This window comes from Pollicipes pollicipes, unplaced genomic scaffold (genome assembly GCF_011947565.3).
Source record: "Pollicipes pollicipes isolate AB1234 unplaced genomic scaffold, Ppol_2.1 Scaffold_4881;HRSCAF=5763_pilon_pilon_pilon, whole genome shotgun sequence".
Lineage (NCBI taxonomy): Eukaryota > Metazoa > Arthropoda > Thecostraca > Pollicipedomorpha > Pollicipedidae > Pollicipes > Pollicipes pollicipes.
The window spans coordinates 21,690,150-21,715,014 of NW_023596576.1; the positions used below are offsets into that span (position 1 = coordinate 21,690,150).

Sequence of the window (24,865 nt, forward strand, 5' to 3'; positions counted from 1 at the left end):
ATATATATATATATATATATATATATGTAGCTATACATGCATATGCATATATCTAGATAAAGTGTTATTTTTGACGACAGACAGACGAATCTTGCAGACCTTGCACGCTTGCTTCGCTGTGCGTTGGTGTGATACGGGATGGAGTGTTGTAGGTGATCAGTGGAAATGGTGTTCTCATGGTGCTCTGGACCTAACACGAACTATATGCTTCTGTATGCCCTATCACACATCACGCTCATGATCTTCGCAATGGGATTGTCAATTGACTAACCTCATCTCTGCTGCCGTTGCATTGGAAGTCAAAGGGTGCTGAAAAATAAAATATTACATAATGGCAGTCCAACCATCAACATGGGATATCAACACCATAAAAGCGTATTAACAGTACACAACGAGCAATACTTGGCGATCTGGCGAATCACCTTGGCGATTCGTCAGACCTCAGCCATACAGCCATTCTCGCCATTCCGATGCTCGGTTGTGCATAGGCTATTAGACACATGATGCACCATCTGAACTCGCAATTACCTACCACAGATTAAATCAAGGTTAAGCATTTTATTCAAGGCCGGTTAACAATGCACGCTTAACCGCCTCAGTGCGTGACTAGTCATTTTTTCGTCATTCGTCATTTGCCTTCACGCGTGAGCCCCTGTATGCTAGTTTTTTTCCGTGTGAACCTGATGGCGTACCATTTGGGTCTATGGCTGAAAATCACCTTTACATATTCCGCGGTGCTTTTTCTACGTCTCATACAACTGGTGTCTCTTTGGCACGAGACATGCGTGCACTGGCATATGGTGTCTCTGCCTTCTCCCACCCAGTCTCTAAGCGCACGCTTCCTCAAAATTAACGGAACGCGCATTCGCTCCGTCTCTTTTCGCGCATCATGTTTAATGTCGACAGTATCATAATACTCTGGCATTTGACGCTGTGTTGCTACATACGGTCCGCTACTAAAAGCCTAACGGCTACTCTATCGCGCATCCTATTTCAAGAGAATTTGCAATAAGCACCACAAAACTGCTCTCTGCTGCCCTTGCCCTGAGCACACCTCCACTATAAAAGACGTCGTAAAACAGTGGAGCGAACTGTGCTTATGCACAACTTTTGCCATCTCATCTACGTTATACATTCCTGTACCATTGTTATACATCCCTCGGTCTTATTCGATATCGGGTTCACCGCAATCTTGCCTATGCTGCTACGGCGATCGACGGCCTTGGCCGATCAGCTGATCGTTCGCGCCATTTTCGTTCGCGCCAACGGCGAGTTGGCGCGTGCATTGGAGTTACGGTGTTGTATTGCCCTGGTAGCTACCAATAGGGCCGGTGATAGGTTTAAAACACAGCTCTTTACGTTTCGGCCACCAGCATGGTCTGTCCATATCAAGCACTGCAATTTAGTTTTTATCGGTGCGATCATAACCGGAAACCATTCTTGCGTAATAGGGCAATTGAAATATTCCATCATTAGCAGGTCGTGCTCGGGGAGCACCACGACCTACAGGGGTACATGATCAGAGCAATAACAACATTCTAGCCCCGGCCGATTTTTGACGGGGAGCGCCACGACTTGCGAAACACAAAACGACAACTTGAATTTGGGCCGGTGCAATACCTAACCTCATGCGAACCTGCAACCGTGCGTGTTTGCGGCTTTATGCGTATACCATGAAACGGTGTTTCACTGTACGTCACGGTGAGTCCCTGGCCGACACAGTAGGCCGCTAGTTGACTTACGGGGCCCCATTCAATGTAAATCGCAGGCCACAGTCATGTCCCTGTTTTTAAATGGATCCCACAGCCCAAATCACGCTAGTGGCATTATGTTCAGGAATCGTTTGGAGCACCTTGCAGTAGTTTCCAAATGCGGCAAAGCTATGTCATGCAGTACAAATGGAGATTTCAAAGCAGGCCTGCCGCAAAGTAAGTTGAAGTGTTTGCTTGCAAAAGTGGTAAAAGGTCTGCCGCTGGCACCCGTAGCATACACGGAGGAACGTTTCGGAAAGAGAGGATGATCCTAGTCATATTGTTGGCGATTCTTCCCATCCAATTCCATAACTTCATGCCCTACATTCTCAGAAAGTGGGGATGCCGATAAACACGCTGCATGGGAGGCATATGCCTATAGCTGCAAAATAACATTTGTTCACGCTCGCAGGGGACTAGGTCCTGCGTCGGCCTTAATGTACGCTGTATGTGCTTTGTAGGCCGTGGTGGTGTGCATATCTGATCAGATCATGCTGGCGGCCGAAACGTAAAGAGTCTGCTTATGCCTATGAAAGACTCTGTTGGTAATTCGGGACTGGGTTACTCGAATCACATCTTGTTCGGAAATTATAAAGTCATTTTCTCCACCATATGACGAAAATTATATGCAAATTCTTAAAATGGTGTTGTTGGTAGTGGCAAAGATTTAAATTGTATCGCCACGTTTGAAATGCGTGGATAAGGCCGGCGGCCGAAAGGTAAAATCTAAGATTATACCCATCAGTGGCCATATTAACTCGAAGTCGATTCACCGAAAAGGCATTTTGTTCAGGAATGATTTCAAACACCCTGCAGGCCGTTTTCAGACGGCCGGAAGGTAAATCAAAGATTTGGGCCGCAAATGTAATACAAGGTCTGGCGTTGGCACCCGAAACATAGACGGAGGAAGATCTCAGAAGGTGAGGGTGCCCATAGTCATATTGTAGTCGATCCTTCCCATCCATTGCCATAACGCTATTGCTCTACACACATTCTCAGAAACTGTCTAATGGTGGGGGTGCCATAACACTCACGGATATTTCATGTTTCAAGTCTAGGAGAGGCCATTGCCATCTAAATCGTGTCAAAATGGTGTCCACCAGTGGTTGCACCGATGGACACTATTTTGGAATGTTTGTTGGAGACGCATAATGCCGGTAGCCGAAAACGTTGAGTCAGTTCATGCTTTTCTCCGGCCCCATTGGCAACTCAGCGTGGACATGTAGGAATGCGGTTCGTTCATCGATCACCTGGACTTTCTTGCGGTAGTTTCTTGAGGAGTCCTGCTGGGAAGGTGGTTTTCCACCATTATCAGGTCCCCTAGTGATACGAAACGCAGACCATAACTCGTGTCACGTGACGTCATGAGCAGCAGGTAAAACGCGGCTTACTGCTTTACTTCATTTTTTCAAGTGGCATCACCATACGAATGCAAACCACGAGTACGTAGGCAGATGCACGTACACTGTAACAGTCTCCCCGAACGTCGTGAGCAGCGGGAAAACACAGCCGAAAAACGTGCCCCACTGAAAGTTTTCAACTGATGACTGATTCATTCTTCCCAGCGACGTCATCAGTAGGATACAGGACCAGTGGCATTACGAATACCTGCTTGGTTTTCAATGTTGTCATCATGAGTAGCTTGTGGATCCTTGTGATGTCGTGAGGAGTAAAACAGTCTTATCTTCACATGTCTACCAGTGACGTCATGAGAAGCATAAAACTTGTCATTTGAAACTTGTCATTTACCCGGCCTGGTAGGGACGTTTCGTCAGCTGATTAGCCGGTCCTCATTACATACTTGAGCCGACGCTCTTCCCGCCGCTAAACATTGTCGGCATAAAGGTAAATAACTATCTCTGCTGATTCTGAGCTTCTTTTACTAATATTTGATGTACTCTTTTTGCCTGCTAGTGTCTGTTATTGAATAACACCGAGGTCTCATTTGAGATCAGCCTTGTGCTTTGCATGTGTCTGTTAAAACTTACTGCATAATATCATTAATAATAGCCATAATGTACATTTTTTGTTCCAGCTTTCAATGAGACAAAAGGTTTTCACTTTTGTTGCTGCTCACTGAGCCACAAATATCTCAATTTTTGCTGTGCTGTCGTAGAAGCAGGATAAGCTTGCAGCACTGGTGCAGAGAGTAGTAATCTTGCTTAATAACATATGCCCAGGCATGCAAAATGTGTACCTATAGATGCACAGAGCTAGAGCTCATGTGTTCTCCAAGACATGATGTCTGATACCAAATATAAGTCATCCAACAGCAAAAATAATGTGTTCAACATCATGAGATGTTAAATGTTCCTGATGCAGTAGAGGCAAAAAATGTGACTGATATCAATATAAATATGACAGTTAGGCATTAGTTGCAGGACACCAGGTAATTGTGTTTTGTCAGTCATCTCCCTTGTTTTATGCATTGTGCACATACAGTTATAAGTTGCACAGAGCTGAAAAAGCATGCATGAAGAGGTCTGTTAGCTGTACCAGGTAACCCATTGGTGCTGGAAATGCATGTTGGAAAAAAAGGTTGGAGTACTCGTTGCTCTGCCAGCAAATCTATAGGGATGTCAAAATGCCATATCCATGGACATCAGGTATTAATCTGCCATTGACCGTCATGAATGTCGGTGTCCAGTGAGGCCTGTACTATAGTATCTCTTGGCATATCCTGTGCATTATCATACAGGATTTGTATGACCTCGTTTTTCACTCACATAAAAACACATATTACATTGAACAGGGCAGGCATATTTTATTTTTTTAAATCAGCATTCCAATAGCTGTGTCCTGCCACACCCATTTTATTCATAACAAATTGAAAATGAAGTTGACTCTGGACATGCTTTCAGCCATGTCACCACAGTGAGGGCCAGCCAGCATGGCTGAGAGCACTCTGAACTTCAACGTGGGTGTGCTGGGCCACATAGACAGTGGCAAGACGTCACTGGCACGCGCACTCAGCTCGGTGGCGAGCACGGCCAGCTTCGACAAGAACCCGCAGTCACAGGAGCGCGGCATCACCATCGACCTGGGCTTCAGCAGCTTCAGCGTGCCGACGCCGGAGCGGCTGTCAGCGCCCGGCAGCGCGCTGCGCACCGTCCAGTTCACGCTTGTCGACTGCCCCGGCCATGCCTCCCTGATCCGGACCATCATCGGAGGTGGGTCGGGCACTCTGGCCGGCCGAGGCGGACAGAGGTGCCGGCCGGCGCGTGTTGCAGACCGTGTGTCTGGTCCAGCGGCGCCGCGGTGTTGTGGTGGCCGATGCGCCGGTGAGGCACCCGTGGCCACTTGCCGTGATGCAAGGCGTGGCTGAGTCGGTTAAGTGGTATGCCGATACTGTCGGCATCGTTTAGAACTGCTAGAGTTCGTTCAGCGGCTGGCGGCTGTTACTGTGCTGTCATAAACAAACTGTGAGCCTTTAATTTAGACAAGAGGACATGGCAGGGCTAACAGGGTCGAGTTTCGACCAGTGCGTTCATCGACTCTCATCGGCCAATTGGCTTCAGGCGTACCAGACATTATCAGAATGATGCCTCTGGCCTGTGGAGACGGTCGAGAAGGCTCGGAATGAAACGCTTCACAATGTGTAGCCGGCAGTCAAACGCCTGCCCGTCCAGTCGACGTGACGTTTATTTTAGACCCGGGCTGAACGTTGACACAAAGACATGGCGACTCAGCGTCTAGCTAGTCAATAAAGACATACGGTTTGGTAGTGACGTCCGCTGACGAGCTACAGTTCCCTGATAACGGCTCGCCGATGGCGCGTGCTCACGGGGCCGTGATAACGGGGCCGCGTGGCGCGTGGTCACGGGGTGACAGTTTGCAGGAGACCGACCATTCTTCTGGCGTGCTCCGGCGACGTCGCCCCGCTGATGGTGAGGTGTTTCACTGACGCACGATGTTTTGCTGGCGACCGTGATCGGACGGTGACGGCATCCGGTTACTGCGCCGCACCGACTACCACCGTCGGATAAAGTGATTGTAGTGCACGGGCCGGCCATCGCGCGGCTGGAAGACGGCATCCGATTACCGCGCCGCACCGGCTACCACCTTCGGATAAAATAGTTGCAGTGCACGGGCCGGCCGTCGCGCGGCCGGAAGACGGCGTCAGGTTACCGCGCCGCGCCGGCTACCACCGTCGGATAAAGTGGTTGTAGTACACGGGCCGGCCGTCACGCGGCCGGAAGACGGGCGGCGGCGGCGGCGGCGGCGGCAACGGCAAACTGTACGCCCCCACGCGGCTGGCGTCGTCGAAAAATGTGCCCGGCCCGGAACTGAACGCGGCGAACTGCGGCGCGGCGGCAGCCGGCGCGGCCAGCAACGCCCAGCAGACGGCCACCAGCAGAGTCGGACCGGACCGCATGGCGGCGGCGGCGTTGAGGCAGGCGGACTGGCGGCGCCGTCAGGGCGCGGCCGCTGCTGGCGCGGCGCGTGACAGGCTGTCCGTCACCCTGTTGTTGTGCCGTTGCCGCCGGGGGACGGGCTGTGACCTTGCGTGTCAACTGCGTGAAGGGAACGGTCCGCTTTTGACGGGCGAAATTTGTTCTGTTTGGTGCTGTTGTTGCTGCCTCAGTTATGATAGCCCCGTGATCTTTGAGTGTTTTTTATTCCGCGTGGAGGGTACGTAATGCGTTCTGTGGTGTTGTGGTCTGGCTGAATATAGCAAATTTTCGTTTAAATGCCAGATATTGTACTCCTCCCGCAGGAGCCCAGATAATCGATCTGATGCTGCTGGTGGTGGACGTGACGAAGGGCATGCAGACGCAGACGGCCGAGTGTCTGGTAATCGGTGGCATCCTCTGCCGCCGCCTGGTGGTGGTGCTCAACAAGACGGACCTGGTGCCTGAGCCCAAGCGCGCCGCTCACGTGGAGAAGATGAGCCGCCGGCTGCGCGCCACGCTCCAGACCACCAGGTTCCGTGACGCGCCAGTGGTGGCGCTGGCGGCGCGGCCCGGCGGCGCAGAGGGCACCGGCGACGCCTCCGGTACGTGGCGGAGGGATGCCGGCCGGGCCGTGCAGGTTGTGGATAACGACGGTTATGCTTTGTGGACTAGCCCCAGCTAGTTTGGTTTTGGGGCTAATTTCTAGCAAGCTCTTGCTGTCATTCTAGCTAGTTTCACTGGAAATAACTCGTGATTTGGTTTTTGGTGACATGGAGTGGTGCCAGATGGCACTGTACCAGGGTAGATCATCCTCTACAGAGCCAGTGCCAGTTAACACTACTGACTCTTTGGAAGGTGCCACATGTTTAGGATATAATATTGCATGTGATATCATACACGATATGGCGTAAGTGCAATGACAACATCTGACTGTACATATTCCACACAACTTGATTAAGTTGCAACTATAGTAGAAGCGTTGGATAGGGGACTTTCTAAAGGGAAGTAGTGATTGATTAACTCCGCAACTAAAATTGGCGTCATTGCACGCATCCTGCCTTGGTTAGAGAAGGAAACCGTGTCCATCGTCCAGAACGCTACCGAAGTGTTGTATGCGTCGTCGTAACGTGGCACTCTTGAGCTCGTTTTCTGTGGTTTTTGCATTGATACAGGACATCTGTTAATCCTATGGGCTGGAAAGGCTTTTTGATGTGATTATTTTAGCTAAACATGGGATATTTTATATAAGATTGTGCCGCACAATTTCCTGCAAGGTTCACAAAACAGCGGATTTTCCGGATGTTTTTGTCTGCTGGGTATTGCCTCAGGATTGCTTATCGCCTATTGGCCTGGTCGGCACATGGACGGCTTGTTCCAGCTCTTCTTGATCTTTGTTCAGCCCACTCCCATTAGCCATTTCCAGTGGCCGGGCTGCTGGGGTGACCGACTCCCGTCAGCTTTGATCATGTACGATGAATCGTACGACACGAACCATGAACGAATCCTGAACGCCCCTCTAGTCTTAGTGATAATGGGTCCAGTCGTGCTACAAAATCGTGGCTTTGCGCGCGCATACAACCACAATGTCGGCGCATTTTGCGGACATTTCGCTACTTTTCGGTTGCGGGATGCCGCGTCTTCGACGTCAGGAGCTGTCCTTTCCCGCAGCCCTGCGTTTGGAACGAGAACCAGCCAGTCCGTGGTCTTGTTGGGGTCGCCAACCTCCTGCTAACCGATTCCAAGCCTACCGTAGACCCTGGCCCGTGCCCTTGAGTCACGTCCTTCACGCAGGCCGGACGCGGGCCGGCCACCTCCACCATCTCCCTGGGCGCCGCCAAATCCGGGCCTTCGGCGCCACTCATCAAACTGTTGAGTCCGCTGAAGCTGCTGGCCGATCACGCGGGCACCGGCGCCTCTGCAGCCATTCAGTTATCGGGCGCCGACTTGTGTCGGGAACGGTGATTGGCCCATTACCGTTTGGCACTTGGACATCACTAATGCATCGCTAAGTGCGCCGGAGCGCGCCTCCTGGCTCCGTATCGACCGTGCTCCGAAGTGGCGGCGGGCGGAGGCCGCGGGGCTCGCCGCTTCACAGGCGTCGAGTCCGGCCGCTGCACTCGCTCGCTGCCCTCGCCGCCGGGCCAGACCCTCGGCGGCTGCGGTCCTGTACTCGTGGGGTGGTTGAGTCACGCGCTGTTGGCTGGGGAGCCGCCGGCCGCGGGCGGGCGCCGGGCTCTTACAGTGGTGTACTGATCCCCATTATGCGCAGAAGTGTACCGTTCCCGACTTCTGAGAAGCCATGGGCTAACCTCGACTCCTGCGTTATGCACTCAGCTTATGTAGTCATATATTGCTTCCCGGCACCTGCGGGCACGGACTGCTGCCCAGTTCCTGCAGCCGCAGAAGCTGGATCATTCGGTGCTGCAAAACCTGAGTCGCTAAGTGCTGCACTTCGGACGAGCTGTTTTAGTTGTACACCTTCGGCCAAGCCGTGTAACCGCTCACAACAGCCCGGCTCCTGCAGTCATAGATTGCTTCCCGGCCTACGCAGCGTTGCGGAGCTTGACGGTTCCCAGGGGCATGACAGCGAAGTGAAACGTTGATTTTTCGGGAGGGATCACATCCAGCAGGGGCTTACCTTATCAGTGCTGACCAGGCACCTTGCGCGGCCGGTGACTGGTGTCGCCCTATTGTCAGGCGTGTCAGAGCTGGTGGAGGAGCTGCTGCGCCAGGTGTACGTGCCTCAGCGGTCCGTCAGCGAGCCGCTCGTGTTCTCCGTCGATCACTGCTTCAGTATCCGCGGCCAGGGCACCGTCATGACCGGCACCGTGCTGCAGGGCTCGCTGGCTGTCAACCAGGTACGGCTCCCCGCCACGCACGGGCCGCCGACCGCGCGCACCTCGGCCCCCTCGCCGCGGGCCGCTGGACACCAGGCCTAGCCGCGGCAGAACGGCGGCAGCCGCGGCGCGATGGTGTACGCCGTCGCCGTAGCGGCGTCGCCGAAGGCGCAGGACGACATGTGCTCGCTGATGTGGCAGCGCAGCTGGAGAGAAAGTTGTATTGTGCCCAACGGCAAGAAAATGCCGTCTAAATGCCGATCATGCGAAAATTGTGTGCATGGAGAGCGTCAAAGTCTGTCCCGGGTTTGTATGTGGGTCCTACTTCCGCTTGGTCTTTCCCGGTCCTTGTTTTCATCTCTTTTATTTCAGCCACAGGCGTCTAGCGTATGCAACATTCCTTTAATCCTTTGTTTCATGATGGTAGCATAATCTAGCCGCAACATACAGCACACAGGTAGATAACAAACCTAATACTCAAGAAGCAGACTCAAGCATATCCGCAATATATCAGCGATGCCTGATATGGCAGGAGCATTTCGTTTTTGAGCTTGCGAGAGCTGGAGGTGCAATCACCCCCAGCAGTTACAGGCGAATATCGAGCGCCAGTCGCCATTTCCGACAGGGCTACCAGTAATGGCTCCCAGAACCTCGCGTTTTAATGAGCTGGATGGATGCAAATTAGTATTGTGGATAAGCTTATTTAAGATCCCGGCCAGCCGCTGGTATGGTATGCAAATTGATTTTTCTTAGTCGGTGAAAATTGGTTTGTTACTTCAAATCCAATTCGATCACCAAACACCCACATCATTTTAGACGAGCTAAGCTGATGGTGCACGCGCATAAGGCTTGCTGTCTATTCAAAAAACTTTCGGACGGCAAGCATTTTCTCTTTGACACCTTGATCTGTACTTGGCACTTCGCCGGCACGGCGGCGCAGGTGACCCGCACCCCGTGACGGCTGTCTGTTATTGCCGGCTGGGCAGTGATCCGCTTACGGTCCGCCGCCGGTCCCGCGGTGTCTCGGGGCTGAGTGGCTGGACGGCGATCCCCCGACGGTCCGCCGCCGGGCCCGCGGTGTCTCGGGGCTGAGTGGCGGGACGGCGATCCCCCGACGGTCCGCCGCCGGGCCCGCGGTGTCTCGGGGCCGGGTGACTGGACGGCGACCCCCCCCCCCCCCCGACGGTCCGACGCCGGGCCCGCGGTGTCTCGGGGCTGAGTGGCTGGACGGCGATCCCCCGACGGTCCGATCCCCCGACGGTCCGCCGCCGGGCCCGCGGTGTCTCGGGGCTGAGTGGCTGGACGGCGATCCCCCCTGACGGTCCGCCGCCGGTCCCGCGGTGTCTCGGGCCCGGGTGACTGGACGGCGACCCCCCCCCCCCGACGGTCCGCCGCCGGGCCCGCGGTGTCTCGGGGCTGAGTGGCTGGACGGCGATCCCCCCCGACGGTCCGTCGCCGGGCCCGCGGTGTCTCGGGGCTGAGTGGCTGGACGGCGATCCCCCGACGGTCCGCCGCCGGGCCCGCGGTGTCTCGGGGCTGAGTGGCGGGACGGCGATCCCCCCTGACGGCCCGCCGCCGGACCCGCGGTGTCTCGGGCCGGGTGACTGGACGGCGACCCCCCCCCCCCCCCGACGGTCCGCCGCCGGTCCCGCGGTGTCTCGGGGCTGAGTGGCTGGACGGCGATCCCCCGACGGTCCGCCGCCGGTCCCGCGGTGTCTCGGGCCCGGGTGGCTGGACGGCGATCCCCGACCTGTAACTCACACTGCCCCCATGTGCCTGGCCCTGGCAGACGGTCGAGATCCCGGCGCTGAAGGTCACCAAGAAGGTCAAATCGCTACAAATGTTCCGCCGTCCCGTGGAGCGCGCCATCCAGGGCGACAGAGTCGGCGTGTGCGTCACACAGTTCGACCCCAAAACACTGGAGCGCGGTCTGGTGGCAGCGGTGGGGTATCTGCCCACCATCACGGCCTGCATCATACAGCTGCACAGGTATGCCGTCGTCGGTTATGTGCTATACCGAGCTGTATCATCCAGCTGGCGTCAGGATGTGCTTGTTCACAACCGTGGCGAGTGTAATACACCCACACGCGTAATCGGTTACATTGCCTCCGTGTTAGTCCAGCGCATTTGCATCCCGGACTCGCTTGTACGCCATGTTGTGCTATCCGTCATTAGTTGGATAACTATGCGACTCCTTCCTTAGCTGTGAATAACGGCGACCGTCCAGCCTGTGATGAGGTGCGATGCAGATGCCTGCCTCAAGGGACCGGTGTCGAAACTCGGCCTCTAATAATGGCACCCGCTGACTTGGTACGGCCCGTTTGATGCGTTGGTCTCAGAACGAATTCCCCGGGCCAGTGGCTTTGGTGATCTTCGTCGGTCTCTGTGTGATGTGCGGGAGGCAATCTTGGACAGGGTCTGTCAAGTTTGGTGGGCTCCGCAAGCATGGACATCGGGTGCTGTGCCTTAAAGGGAATATTCTACATTTGAAGATATTGAAAGAAGCATCAGCTGGATGAAATAGCTCATGTATAACTACATGTATACTTCTAAGTGGAGAAGACTGCTCTTGATAACACAATTTCTCTGGTCAGTAATTATGCTCCCCGATGCGTTAATCTTTGATTACGGCGCCGTACCTTGCGAGACAGTGATTAGAGCTAATTCGCGGCCATGATATCTTGAAGTCGTGCGCACGAGCGCCAAAGATGAACGACTTGACAATCATATTTTTCTGGACGTCGATCGCCGTACGGCTAATGAAATGGCAGAATTTGAGTTACGGTACTGTCGCATAATGTATGCCTGGGTGACCTTGAAAGAGTACTCCGAAATAGTCCACATCTTCTCGGGCACATGGCTCAGAATCTAGAGGGGGCTAAGTCTAAAGAAGGGCAGGGCTGCGGACTTTGCCGAATGATCTTCAAGATGGCTCTTCCATTTCGAAACCCCATACAAATGTGGAACGTTTCTTGTAAATATTTTGGGCCGCTTTTGTCACCAGTTGGTCTCGCGCTGCAGGGCGTTTGCATCAGGATCCAGCATTCCGTCTTGGGAAGAGGCATCGTGTTACATGCCACGGCACTCTCCGGTATGAATGGGTTCTCTCCGACACGACATTGGACTGCGACCGATATCATCGTTCCATAAAGCATGCTATTTCATAAAGCAAAGCGTTCCTAAAGCTATTCGGATTTTCAGTCATTCAAACGATCATTTGGGACCCAGTCCGCTCAAAGAAACTCACGGGCATTTCGCGGCTGCATGAAAATAGTTTCCAGGATTGATCGCAGGGCGTCCTGATGCCGAGTACCAGGAGCGGCGGCCGTCGCCGGGCGCAGCGAGTGACTGTGGCGTCGGGGGACGGGTCATGCCGTGACGCGGTGCCGCTGTGCCGGAGCCGGCCCGGCGCCGCACGAGCCGGCTGGTGACACAGTGGCCGGCCTGGGGCATTGACGTGAACTGTCGCCCGGGGCCGGCTCACGACCAGCCCCGACCCCTCTGGTTACCACCAGCCGAGATGGTGTTTGCTCCTGCCCCGGGCCGGCTGGTGACACAGCGGCCCGCCCGGGGCGTTGACGTGAACTGTCGCCCGGGGCCGACTCACGACCGGCCCCGACCCTTCTGGTTACCACCAGCCGAGATGGTGTTTGCTCCTGCCGCCGGCTGGTCGTGATGGCGCCGGCGATATAATGGTAATGTGCAATTTGTATGCCGTCTTGGGACGGCCGTGAGAGCGTATCCGTCCTCTGTTTGTCCGTAAACAAACGAGACCTTTGAAAGCGCCTGCGGGACGCCAGCGAGATCGCGCACCCATCTGGGAGCGTGATGCACCGCCGCCGGGCGTCTGGCCGCGCAAGCTTGAGCGTATTCATTGGGCTGCTTTTATGTTCACGCGTCAGCCAGAAGAAGCGTGCAACGATGTGAAATCCTTTTTCACAGGGCAGACAACCACGGTTTGTTGTGTCCCGCTGGTGCTTTTTTATTATTGAAGGCAGCTATCTCTGACATTGATCTTTGTCGTTGTTTCACGAGGGTTTATTGGTCCGGCTCTTTCCCTCCCGACATAGGCACCTCGGACAGTGTGTGGCTTGCGGAGAACGTCGTAAAACCCTGTGATGGCAGTGGCTCGGAGCGACATTCTGGCAAACGTGTGGCTTAGTTTGGCAGCGGACATACCGTGCGCTGTAAGCACTCGGGCCACGTAGCTGCCCTGTCTCGGCGTCTCGGCTGTGGTTGACCTGCTGTTGGGCCCGCACGGGCGGCGGAACGCACGCTCCGATCATGCCGGTGCTGTCTCAGCGGCACCCGCGATGCCGCCGTCTTCGGTCTTGAACAGTGTCCGTGCTGACTCCCGCCCTGCCCATCGGACTCGACCACCGTCGGGAATCGTAGAGTCGGAGCTGGGTCGTCCGGGCCAGATGACCTGACCTCGGGACCTGACCAGTGCGCACCTAATGGACATGACGTCGGGAGAGTGGCGTCGGTGCGGTCGCGGCCCGTGGTCCGCATGCCCGGCACGACACATGCGGCGCGTCGCCACTCGGAGTCCCCCTCCCCACCTGTGGCACCCACGTCAAATCACCGTCCACCGACGTCACGTTTGCTCGCGCGCCGTACGTGCATGCCGCGCGTGGGCTGCGACACGGCCTCAGGGGGCGCCGCCGCCCAGGCGGCCAGATTGGTTTAGCGTCGGCGGATGCCAGCGTCTGACCGCGTCCGTCCCCCGGCGCCGGCACTGATAAATCTGATACCGAAGCCGCGGCCCAGTCGCGGCCGCGTAGGCGACTGCCGGTCCGCCGCACGTTATCGGCGTGGCGAGCAACGTTCACACGTCTCTCGTTATGGCGCCAAATGACCACCGCAGTCGGAGCGCCCGTCAACTCCAATCAACAACAACAAAAACGTTCGCAAGGAACGAGCCGGCTGACTGGCGACCACTGCAGTCGGACGTAACGGCTGCGGAGGTGGTGCACGTGACGTGATAGCGCGACGTGGATGCGCTGGGCGTCGTAAGCCCAGCGCGTGATGTTGATTGTCTGAGGCGTTTACACCACCGCGCTGTTGTAACTAGACTCCTCTCCCTCCACACCGCCGTGCGCAGAGTCTTAGCGTCGCCGGCCGCCATCACGGCGTGCCAGCTCCCCGCCGTGACGTCGTCACTGTCCGCCGTGACGTCACTGCTGACCGCCATGGCGTCGGCACTGCCCGCCGTGACGTCACCGTCCCCTGTCGGCAGAATCGACTACTTCCGCGGCGAGATTCGCAGCAAGAGCCGCTTCCACGTGACGCTGGGCCACGACACGGCCATGGCGCGGATGACGCTGTTCGCCCGGCCCGGGCCGGCACCGGCCGCTCCAGCCGCCGCGCCCGGCGCGGACGAGGCGCCGGGCGACGCGCAGCAGGCGGACGAGTTCGACGCGGGCGCCGAGTACGCGTACCTGGAGTCGCTGGAGGAGGCGGTGGCCGGCGGGGCGCTGGCGCTGCTGGAGCTGGAGCGGCCGGTCACGGTGCCGCCGCGTGCCGTGCTCATCGGCTCGAAGCTCGACATGGACGTGAACTCGGCGGCCTGCCGGCTGGCCTTCCACGGCCGCGTGCTGGCGCCGTTGGCGCGCGACTACACGGCTACCCTGCTGCCGGGCCTGCGCGTCTATAAGGACAAGAGCAAGGCGGGCACGGTGGAGCGGCTGCAGAGCGAGACCGAGCTCATTGTGCGCGACCTGCTCAAGAAGGAGAGTAACGTGGCGCTGTTCAGTGGGCTGGCCGTGCAGCTGTCGACCGGCGAGCGCGGCGTGATCGAGGGCGGCTTCGGCCAGAGTGGCAAGGTCAAGGTCAGATTGACAGGTGAGGCGCTGGCCCCGGCCGGCCGGGGAACGGTGCGCGTGCCCCGGTGTGCGAGCGTTTTCTGTCGTCCGGGTGTGAGGTGCGCGCTGTCCCGATCGAGTGATAGCGTCATCCACACTGGAGTTTCTTCTTTTTTATGTCTTTCTTTTTTAGATGGGAGGCCGAATCGATGACATGCCTCCGTACTGGGGCGTTCCATCGGACCGCCGTCGCGCGCCGTTCTTTCGAGCTGTGCACCTCGGGCTCCGCTGGCCGCGCGCCTCGTGTGTCGAGCTCCAGTCTCACCGAGTGGTGCGTTCCGTCGCGCGCTCCGGACTGTCTGCTCCTGAGTCTTGCACGCCCGCAGACCTGCCCCCGAGGCGTGCGCTCCGTGATGTCGTACCTGTCGGTGACGTTCCCCACACCTGTCGGTGGGCGGGGGTCATGACACGAGGCCGCACCCGTGCCGGCGGCCTTGCGACCCCACGCGCGGACTGTCCGTGCCTGCGTGACCGCGACCCACGGCACCGCCAGCGACTACGTCACCCCACGCCTTGACGTTGACCGTAGCCCGGCGGCCGTGGCAGTGGCCGTGACCCCGTGACCCCTGTCCGCCGACAGATGCCCTGTCAGAGGAGACCCGGGCCAGACTAAGCGCCGCCGGGCGCCGAAAGGCCAAGTCGGCCCCTCCGACAGCGCCGCCGCCGCCGCCGCCCAGCGACCCGGTCACCGTCGAGCTGCGCTTCAAACGCTACGTGTTTGACCCCAAGAAGAGGATGGTACAGAGCTGACGGCGGGAGCGACGGTGGCGGCCGGGCTGAGGCCGCAGACCGGCGCTGTGCCAGGTCTCCGCCAGGAGACCAGGCACCGACTCTGTGGTGCCGGTCTCCTTCAGCGGTCTCCGGGCCGGGATAGCTGCTTCCCAGAGCGAACCCTGACATTTGCCGCCGGCCGTCTGGCTGAATATTAATGGTGGTGACGGCGCCCCCCCCCCCCCCCTCCCCTCCCACCTCCGCCGCGGTTCCGACTGTCGACCATGTGCGGTTGGCGTCGGTCGAGGCACCACTGGCCGCGGCAGGTCCCTCGTCCGCCGGCGCTGTGTTGGGCCCAATCGGGGCTGAGCAGGAGTGCGTGCAGGGATGTTACCTCATCCGGATGTGGTTTGTGGCGGCTGTTCCGTTCCGAGGTCTCCGGGCATGGCTGCTGGCCCCTAGCGAACACAACACCGAGGGCTGACGTATTCAGGGCACGTTTTGGAGAAGCGAGGAGTGCCTGTGATTACTGTCATGGTGCTTGCGACGTTTTGTCACCCGTTAACAAAATACACGTTTATCCATGTGCTGTTGAGGCTGATTCCTCCGACTCGCGCCGCGATCGGCGTGGTGTCTGCCCCCCGGCCGGGCAGAGCGGCACTCATCAGGTGTGTCCGATATCGGCCGCATCCGCCCGGCTATCTGGGCGTCATCACCTCCGATACGGGAGGCGGCGATAGACGGCAGCGGCGGCCGGCGGCCACTGCAGCCCCGGTCGACCTGCCGCTCGCCATGGTGCCGCTCCGTGCCACGGCGCTGCTGGCGCTCCTCGGCTGCCTGGTCGTCTGCGAGGCTGCGCCGGCCGGCGATGCCACGACGACGCCGACGACGCCGACCGACTCTTCCTCGATGCCGCCGGTGCCGCCGGTGCCGCCCATACCGGTGAGAGAGCTCAGCTCAGGACCAGGCTTAGCTCCCGAGCGGCGGCGCCCCGCGGGCGCGGCGTTGTCTCGGCGGGCGAGCAGGCGCTGTGTCCGCGCCGCTCGCGTGACGCCGGCCGCGGGGACGCCTGAGATCGGTGACCGGTCGGCCAGCCTCTCCGCGACGACTGCCTGCTGGGGGGCACGCCATGCTCAGAGCAAACAGCTCCGGGGGCCGCGAGACCGTGGTCGGCGACGGACCCGCGCGCCACGGGGCGGGCGTCCGGTCGGACAGTGCGCGGTGTCGGGACGGCCGTCGTGGTGCTGCCGGCCACCCTCAACGCTGGGGATGGAGCTGTGCGCGCTGGGGGCTGCAGGCGGGTCCGGAACTGTTACAGCCGCGCGATGGGAGGCGGGAGAAGCTTCGAGTGGTGTGCAGGGTACTGTAGTTGTGCTCCGTGCGCGGACAGCGCCAGTGTGCTGCCCGTCCCGTGAACACAGCCAGTGTGCTGCCCGTCCCGCGAACACAGCCAGTGTGCTGCCCCTCCTGCGAACACAGCCAGTGTGCTGCCCCTCCTGCGAACACAGCCAGTGTGCTGCCCCTCCCGCGGACACGGCTAGGGTGCTGCCCTTCCCGCGAACACAGCCAGTGTGCTGCCCGTCCCGCGAACACAGCCAGTGTGCTGCCCGTCCCGCGAACACAGCCAGTGTGCTGCCCCTCCTGCGAACACAGCCAGTGTGCTGCCCCTCCCGCGGACACGGCTAGGGTGCTGCCCTTCCCGCGAACACAGCCAGTGTGCTGCCCGTCCCGCGAACACAGCCAGTGTGCTGCCCGTCCCGCGAACACAGCCAGTGTGCTGCCCCTCCTGCGAACACAGCCAGTGTGCTGCCCCTCCCGCGGGCACGGCTAGGGTGCTGCCCTTCCCGCGAACACAGCCAGTGTGCTGCCCGTCCCGCGAACACAGCTGGTGTGCTGCCCCTCCTGCGAACACAGCCAGTGTGCTGCCCCTCCCGCGGACACGGCCAGTGTGCTGCCCGTCCCGCGAACACAGCCAGTGTGCTGCCCGTCCCGCGAACACAGCCAGTGTGCTGCCCGTCCCGCGAACACAGCTGGTGTGCTGCCCCTCCTGCGAACACAGTCAGTGTGCTGCCCCCCCCCCCCCCCGCGGACACGGCTGGTGTGCTGCCCCTCCTGCGGACAGAGCCAGTGTGCTGCCCCTCCCGCGGACAAAGCCAGTGTGCTGCCCCTCCTACGGACAACCAGTGTGCTGCCCCTTCCGCGAACACAGCTGGTGTGCTGCCCCTCATATGGACAGAGCCAGTGTGCTGCTCCTCCTATGGAGAAAGCTAGTGTGTTGCCCCTCCTACGGACAACCAGTGTGCTGCCCCTTCCGCGAACACAGCTAATGTGCTGCCCCTCCCGCGAACACGGTCGTTTTTCTGCCGTTGGGGTCTTTTGTGGCTGCATGCGTTTCCACCCACAGCAAAGTGCAGGTCAGGCCGCTGGATGGCGCTCCGTTGGATGCCGTTCTGTTCTGACGCTTCGCAAGGCAATCGTGGGCCCGCACGACAGCGATGCTGGAGAAAATAATCGCACACACGCCCGTCCGCTTCAGATCCCCTGCCTCATTCCGACGCTCACTATCGTGACTGTCAAGCGCGTCAGGTCCACCGCCTCATTCCGACGCTCACTATCGTGACTGTCAAGCGCGTCAGATCCCCCGCCTCATTCTGACGCTCACTATCGTGACTATCAAGCGCGTTAGATCCCCTGCCTCATTCCGACGCTCACTATCGTGACTGTCATGCGCTTCAAATCCCCCGCCTCATTCCGACGCTCACTATCGTGACTGTCAAGCGCTCCAGATCCCCCGCCTCATTCCGACGCTCACTATCGTGACTGTCAAGCGCTCCAGATCCCCCGCCTCATTCCGACGCTCACTATCGTGACTGTCAAGCGCAGCGTCGGACGAATGGCAGCGCCGTCACAGCAGGACATGCGCGTATTGTTCATGTGTCCAAGCAAATTGATGGGCTTTGCAATCCATCACGCTAGATAATGGCTGCGGGGACCGCCCTTAACTGGCCACTGCCTGCCGTGAACGGGAGAGTGGAGTGTCAGCAAAACCAATGATCTGACCCTGGTTCCCTGCAGCTGTAGGAGAGCATCGATGCCCCTCGTCTAAATCTCAACAGGGGGACGCCTCCCCTTCATCGCCGGCCTCACAGTTAAGCGATGGTCCGGGCACAAGGAAACTTGTCCCGTGCTGGAAGCGGTGAGAATTCAAGGGCGCTTTGAGCTCATGCCCGTGCGCTAGCACGTGCACGTGCCCTTCCACGCGCTGCTTGCCCTGCCGCCTACATCCCCCATGGTTCACATGCTGAGGACGTCGCCATCCTCGCATTTCCCGACGAGACATCGGAAAGCTGCCACTTCAGGCACAGCACACACTAAAACTGAGTGTCAAGCTGTGGGCAACGCACAACTCAACTAATTTAAGCAAGATAAGTTTAAGACTCGCGGTTCAAGCAGTGTCGTTAGACCCCGTCTTTGCTTGCATATTTTGGCTCCTGAGACGGTTGGTAACTGCGTGGGACTGCGCTAGTTCCTAATCTCTCGCTGTCGCGCTGCTCACCATCAGGCTCGGATGGTGTGACGTAATTTGCCGCTGTCCCAGTGGATTGGGTAGCACATTTAGCCAGCGACTAGCTGCCGGATTCATGGGACTCCTACCGGATAATGCATTCGTGTGGTCGCTGATGCTTGGGAGACTTAATGCCTCATCCGTTATTCATATGCCGGCAATCGACAACAGCGGCACCAGATACCGCTCGGAAGCTAAACAAGAACGATCGAAACCACTGACAGAGACGCTGCTATCGCCAATGCAATCGGAGAAAATGTGCCGAACCAACGTCACTACTTATCACGCGGCGCAGGCATGTGGGCAGGCTCAGAGTACTTGCCAGCGGGAAAGCCCGACGTGAGCTTCTGCGGGGCTGCTCGCAGCACACCTCTGTGCTTAACTGACCGGCGCCGAAACTCGCATACCGGCAGCTGAACCGACGTCACTCGGGATAACAGACACATAGATACATAGATCCTATACAGATACATAGATACGATTCGTAGATACATAGCTACTTAGCCTTGACTGCACATGATGACAGTGCATATCTTATTCCACATGAAACGTGTTACGAACGGAACGGAACGAGACCCTCATATACCTGTGAACTGTAATCCGTGCCACGCCGCACCCGCCTCCTGCGGTGTCTCGGACGATTGTGCGGCGACCTGGCCCGGCGTGCCGCGCCAGATCCCCGGACGGCGTCGCCCGGCGGCCGTGAGCGACGTTTTCCCATTTGAAGCTGGTCTCGGGTCAGGAGACCGTACTGGCGTCAGCGCCTGAAGCCACGGCCGCACGCCGCGCCGGCGATTTGTCTCCGCTCGCGTGCCAGGTACCGGCTCTAATCGAGGCTCGCCGCGTATCGGACCCGGTGACGTCACTGGGCGGAGGAGCGCTTCGCCAACCCTCGCCGAACGCAGGCGGATCTAGTGCAACTTTCACAGAACAACGCGCTGCATACTAGGTGTTATGTCCAGTGTTGCCCCTATAATACGGGGTGGGTGCAGTCTCGCTAGCACAGGGACGGGTGCAGTCTTACCAGCACAGGGACGGTGCAGTTTTACCAGCGCAGGGGCGGGTGCAGTCTTACCAGCACAGGGACGGTGCAGTTTTACCAGCGCAGGGGCGGGTGCAGTCTTACCAGCATAGGGACGGGTGCAGTCTTACCAGCATAGGGGCGGGTGCAGTCTTACCAGCATAGGGACGGGTGCGGTCTTACCAGCATAGGGGCGGGTGCAGTCTTACCAGCAAAGGGACGGGTGCAATCTAACCAACACAGGGGCGGGTGCAGTCTTACCAGCATAGAGACGGGTGCAGTCTTACCGACACATGGGCGGGTGTAGTCTTACCAGCGCAGGGCGTGGCTCGGGTCACGAGGCCCACAGACTCACGACTCCAGACCAGGATGTTCTGATCCACGGCCACGGAGCCCACAATCTCCAGATCGGGGTGTCCTGGTCCGCGGCGCGGCCACGTAACCCCGCGACGTCCAGAGACGGCGCTAGTGACTCACCTCAACACCGGCATCCAGGGCTGAGGCAGAGCAAGACGACTGGCGAAACTAATTTGCATTGCTCGACTAGATTTAGTGTTGAAACTGAACCTTTGTGTTGGTGGAAGTCAAAGGCTTACAGCTTCGTACCAGAAAGTGCTGCCAAAAGACCTTTCTCGCAGCCCATTTTCCAGCCCACGGCTGCTCAACGCATCCCCTTCGCTCTTTTTTCTCGACATTCATCTAACCCACTACGCCACTGAATCTGCTACGTAGGAATGAGCTGGAGTATCACTGGGCGGAGCGTGAGCATCGCTCAGCCGGCTCTTAGGTTGCAGTGTGAGGCGCAACCCAAGCCGCGCAAGCTCCCCCACACGACCCGCGAGCACGTCCCGGGGCTGCCGCGAGCCGCTGTCCTGAACTAACCGAGGCCTCTTCCACAGACCAAACCGTCCAACATCACGGTCCAGAAGCAAATCTACATCCTCACCGGTGTGTTCGCCGTCTTCATATTCTGTCTGATGGTGATCAGCTTTGGCACGGCGTACGTCATGCTAGGGTGAGTGCCGGTCGGACCGCCACCGTCGCCCACTAACGGCGCCTGTCCTGGCGGGCTCTTGGCGTTCGGGTAATCCTCGCTCGCTGTCAGACAGCACGCCCTCAGGCTCAGCTGTCGCGCGCCGGAGACACTGCGGGACCCGACGTGTACCAGCTGCAGGAGTCACAGGTTTGCCGCCGCCGCGAGCCGGAGACACTGCGGGACCCGGCGTGTACCAGCTGCAGGAGTGACAGGTCTGCCGCCGCCGCGAGCCGGAGACACTGCGGGACCCGACGTGTACCAGCTGCAGGAGTCACAGGTTTGCCGCCGCCGCGAGCCGGGGACACTGCGGGACCCGGCGTGTACCAGCTGCAGGAGTCACAGGTTTGCCGCCGCCGCGTACCGGAGACACTGCGGGACCCGGCGTGTACCAGCTGCAGGAGTCGCAGGTTTGCGTGCTGGTGGTGCATGGTGCATGTTGGTGGTTCCACTGCACACGAGCCGCAATTCTGCAGCTCGTGTGCAGTGGAACATGCACCAGCATCACACATTGCGGCGAATGTGGCTCGTCGACATATGCACGTGATCACATGCAGGGGCGATCACGAGCATAGCAGCTCCTGTCGGCGCGTGCCCTCTTCCTTTTACCCAGTTTATGCACGCACTACCATGTGTGTGACTTTATGTTGACAGCTGAAAATTTCAGGTAGATGCGTGAGAATAAAAATATCGAAAATGCACCATGTTACTTTACGACACATAAAACATTTGCTGGGCTAGAAGTCAAAAGTTCGCCGCTTCGTGCCGGAGAACTATTAGCAAAACATATGTCCACGCAGGCTATGGCTGATTTTAGCATATTGTATGCCATTTAGCGTATAGCTCATAATATTCAGCATGTGACACCACAAGTCAGAGCATTTTCCGTGCCAGACAGTTCAATCCGTTCACAATGTATGCACCAGCCGCGCGTCGGGAGGGGAGGGGGGGGGGGGGGGGGCGATGTCGACGTTGTGCGTGCTGTGTCTCCGCCCGATCCTCTTTGTTCTCCGTCGACGTTGTGCGCGCTGTGTCTCCGCCCGATCCTCTTTGTTCTCCGTCGACGTTGTGCGTGCTGTGTCTCTGCCAGATCCTCTTTGTTCTCCGTCGACGTTGTGCGTGCTGTGTCTCTGCCCGATCCTCTTTGTTCTCCCTAACATGTGACTTATTGCCGCCGCGGCCTGGCCCACCGGGTCGCGACACCGCTGGCTGACACAGATCCCGTTCCTCAGCAAACGACGGCTGGTGCTGTCCGGGAGTGCGTCGGACCGACACGGCGCGGCCCCGGCGTGGCACGCACGCTCCACCAGGCGGCAGGCGCCCAACGGCGCACGCGACAACGCAGCCTTCGCTGACCACGACGACGACGACGATGACGACGACGACGACGACTATGGCGGCGGTGACGACCTGCAGCGGCGCTTCAGCCAGTACGGTGGCCAGCGACCCCAGTGAGTGGCGCGACCTGGGACGGACGCCGCCCGGTTCGGGGGTCCGGGGTGGGGGGGGGGGGGGGTAAGGCCTCGGGAGTTCGGACCGTGCAGGCTCCCCCTGCTATTCGTCGTTGCCTGGTGGTTATATTGACGCTTCCGTGCGCTTGAGCCTGACGTCGCAGAAGGCCATTAGTGGGCTTTGATTAGCAGGCGGGAATTGGAGGTGAGTGGTGAGTTATGTTCTTGCTAACACCCGCGAGAGGTCGGTATATAGTGCCGCTTGTGCCAGAGGTAGAGCTTCACAGCATATGCTGAGAGGCAAGGAGAGAGAGAACGGGAGAGAGAGAGAGAGAGAGAGAGAGAGAGAGAGAGAGAGAGAGAGAGAGAGAGAGAGAGAGAGAGAGAGAGAGAGAGGAGAGAGAGAGAGAGAGAGAGAGAGAGAGAGAGAGAGAGAGAGAGAGAGAGAGAGAGAGAGAGAGAGAGAGAGAGAGGAGAGAGAGAGAGAGAGAGAGAGAGAGAGAGAGAGAGAGAGAGAGAGAGAGAGAGAGAGAGAGAGAGAGACAGAGAGAGAGAGAGAGAGAGAGAGAGAAAGAGAGAGGGGGGGAAGGGAGAGAGAGGGAGACTGCCTAAAAAAATGCGACGGCTTTTCTCTATTTTTAACACTTGCAGCACGTTAAGGGACGGTGCCGCAAGTTTCCGACTTTAGGAACAGGAACGAGACTAACACTGATCGGGACCAATTGACTTCCACAGCGATATAGAGCTCTGCCCGTGCGTACGTGATACCCAATGACTGCTACTCTCCCGTTGAAAGACGGATATAGTTGTCCTCAAAAGCCGTCTATCATCACAAAACGTGATGAAGCCTCTGTGGCCAAAGCTCAATGTCAAGACATCAAGCTCGTCTGATGAACAGACCACCGTCGGATGGCTATGACTCTCACAAGACAGGAAACAGCCTAGTCATTCAGCACATGAACTATTTGCCACAAGCAATCCTTCAGAGCTGGCAGTCAACGCTGCCTTGCGGCTGTTACCATGTGCCGCGGGCACCACACACCGGGTCTCTAGGTCTCTTTCTAAAGGACCTCACCCCAATGGTCGGTCTAGCTTTACAACAATGTCTCGCACGGTCGGACGATCATCGCACTATGCCTGAAGGCCAGTACCACTGCACATCCCGATTACTCACGATCTAAGAGAACTTGGTTTGGCCTCTAAGTACTAAGTTCTAAGAACTAAGTTCGGCCTCTCAGGATAGCTTCAGCTCATTGATGACTTGGCAGCGTACTCGCCACCACCGGAACCGACCTTGGATGGCGCCACATTCGACTCTCGTGCCGCGCCGAAGTCCAGACCTCTCGGCCCGCCACAGCTTTCCCGCTGATGGGAGCAACGCGACCGCGCGAGCGGGCTGCGGCGACCAGGTGCCAATACCGGGCCGCGGCATTGTCGGTATCGGCAGGTCACGCGACCGACCTCGGCGGGCTGACGGACGCCGTGCATGGTCACCTCTAGCCGTGCTGGAATAGTGGCTAATGAATCACCGCGCGGGCGGGCCACGATGACGACGCGTCACTGGTGGCGGGCGTGCCGTGACCGTGGGTTACTGCGCAAGGTGGCAATAATGTGTGCGTGTGCACGCCCGTGTCCATGCTCAACTGAGCTCGTTGTTACCTGTGGTTGTGCGTGACTGTGCGTGACGGGGGCCGCGTGAGTATGGCATAGTGCGTGCGCGTGCGATCGTGCCTGCATGTGACTGTGTGCGAACTCGACCCTGCGGAGCCGGACCGTGACCGGCCGAGGGCACGTTTGTCCGACTTTTTTTCTCAGAATGGAATGATCGGGGATGAAAAAACCAAATGTCAATCAAGAAATGGTACATTGGAAGGTAAATTATAAACGGAGGGCCTTGATTGAACAACGCCACAGGTCACACAACATTTTTTGGAAATGGCAGGCCAAACTTGATGACTGTAAAATGTTCTATCTCCCGTAACAATTAACGTCAAGCTGTCACCATCGTCAAACGAAAAAGCGCCGTCTTCCCCGTCAGAACCGTGCCGTGTTGTCAACACACTGGGAAATCATGTAATGGGTCAATTATGCCAGGTTGTCACAAAGCCAAGTTAAGTCATCCGAATTCAATTTCCTGGCATCCCTGGTCATGACTACGCGACTTTTCATGAACGCATCAAAAGCCATTAATCTGGGAAATGTGTTCGTCGTATCCATAGGCATAGGAACGTTTCAAAG

The 24,865-nt window shown here is 57.9% G+C and overlaps 2 protein-coding genes across 2 annotated transcripts; both read left to right on the top strand.

Moving 5' to 3' along the window:
- The first annotated feature begins 3,525 nt into the window (after window positions 1–3,525).
- Window positions 3,526–16,150, top strand: LOC119101314 (selenocysteine-specific elongation factor). Its single transcript, XM_037224604.1, has 7 exons — window positions 3,526–3,596; window positions 4,613–4,921; window positions 6,469–6,747; window positions 8,843–9,003; window positions 10,772–10,971; window positions 14,222–14,826; window positions 15,427–16,150. Exons 2-7 carry the CDS (start codon window positions 4,642–4,644, stop codon window positions 15,594–15,596), a joined length of 1,695 nt encoding a protein of 564 aa, XP_037080499.1. The 5' UTR covers window positions 3,526–3,596; window positions 4,613–4,641; the 3' UTR covers window positions 15,597–16,150.
- A 312-nt stretch (window positions 16,151–16,462) lies between these two features.
- LOC119101315 (proline-rich proteoglycan 2) lies at window positions 16,463–22,627 on the top strand (the record flags this gene model as incomplete). The annotated part of the gene is given in 3 exon segments (XM_037224605.1): window positions 16,463–16,499; window positions 21,043–21,158; window positions 22,409–22,627. Coding segments are annotated over 3 exon segments (368 nt in total), but the record flags the coding sequence as incomplete, so codon positions are not given.
- Between the last annotated feature and the right edge of the window lie 2,238 nt (window positions 22,628–24,865).

Excerpts from the sequence above, each read along its gene's own strand:
- LOC119101314 (XM_037224604.1), top strand. The coding sequence starts at position 4,642 with ATGGCTGAGAGCACTCTGAACTTCAACGTGGGTGTGCTGGGCCACATA. Across the intron at positions 6,748-8,842 it reads GGGCACCGGCGACGCCTCCG|GCGTGTCAGAGCTGGTGGAG; the intron begins GTACGTGGCGGA and ends CCCTATTGTCAG. Across the intron at positions 10,972-14,221 it reads TGCATCATACAGCTGCACAG|AATCGACTACTTCCGCGGCG; the intron begins GTATGCCGTCGT and ends CCCTGTCGGCAG.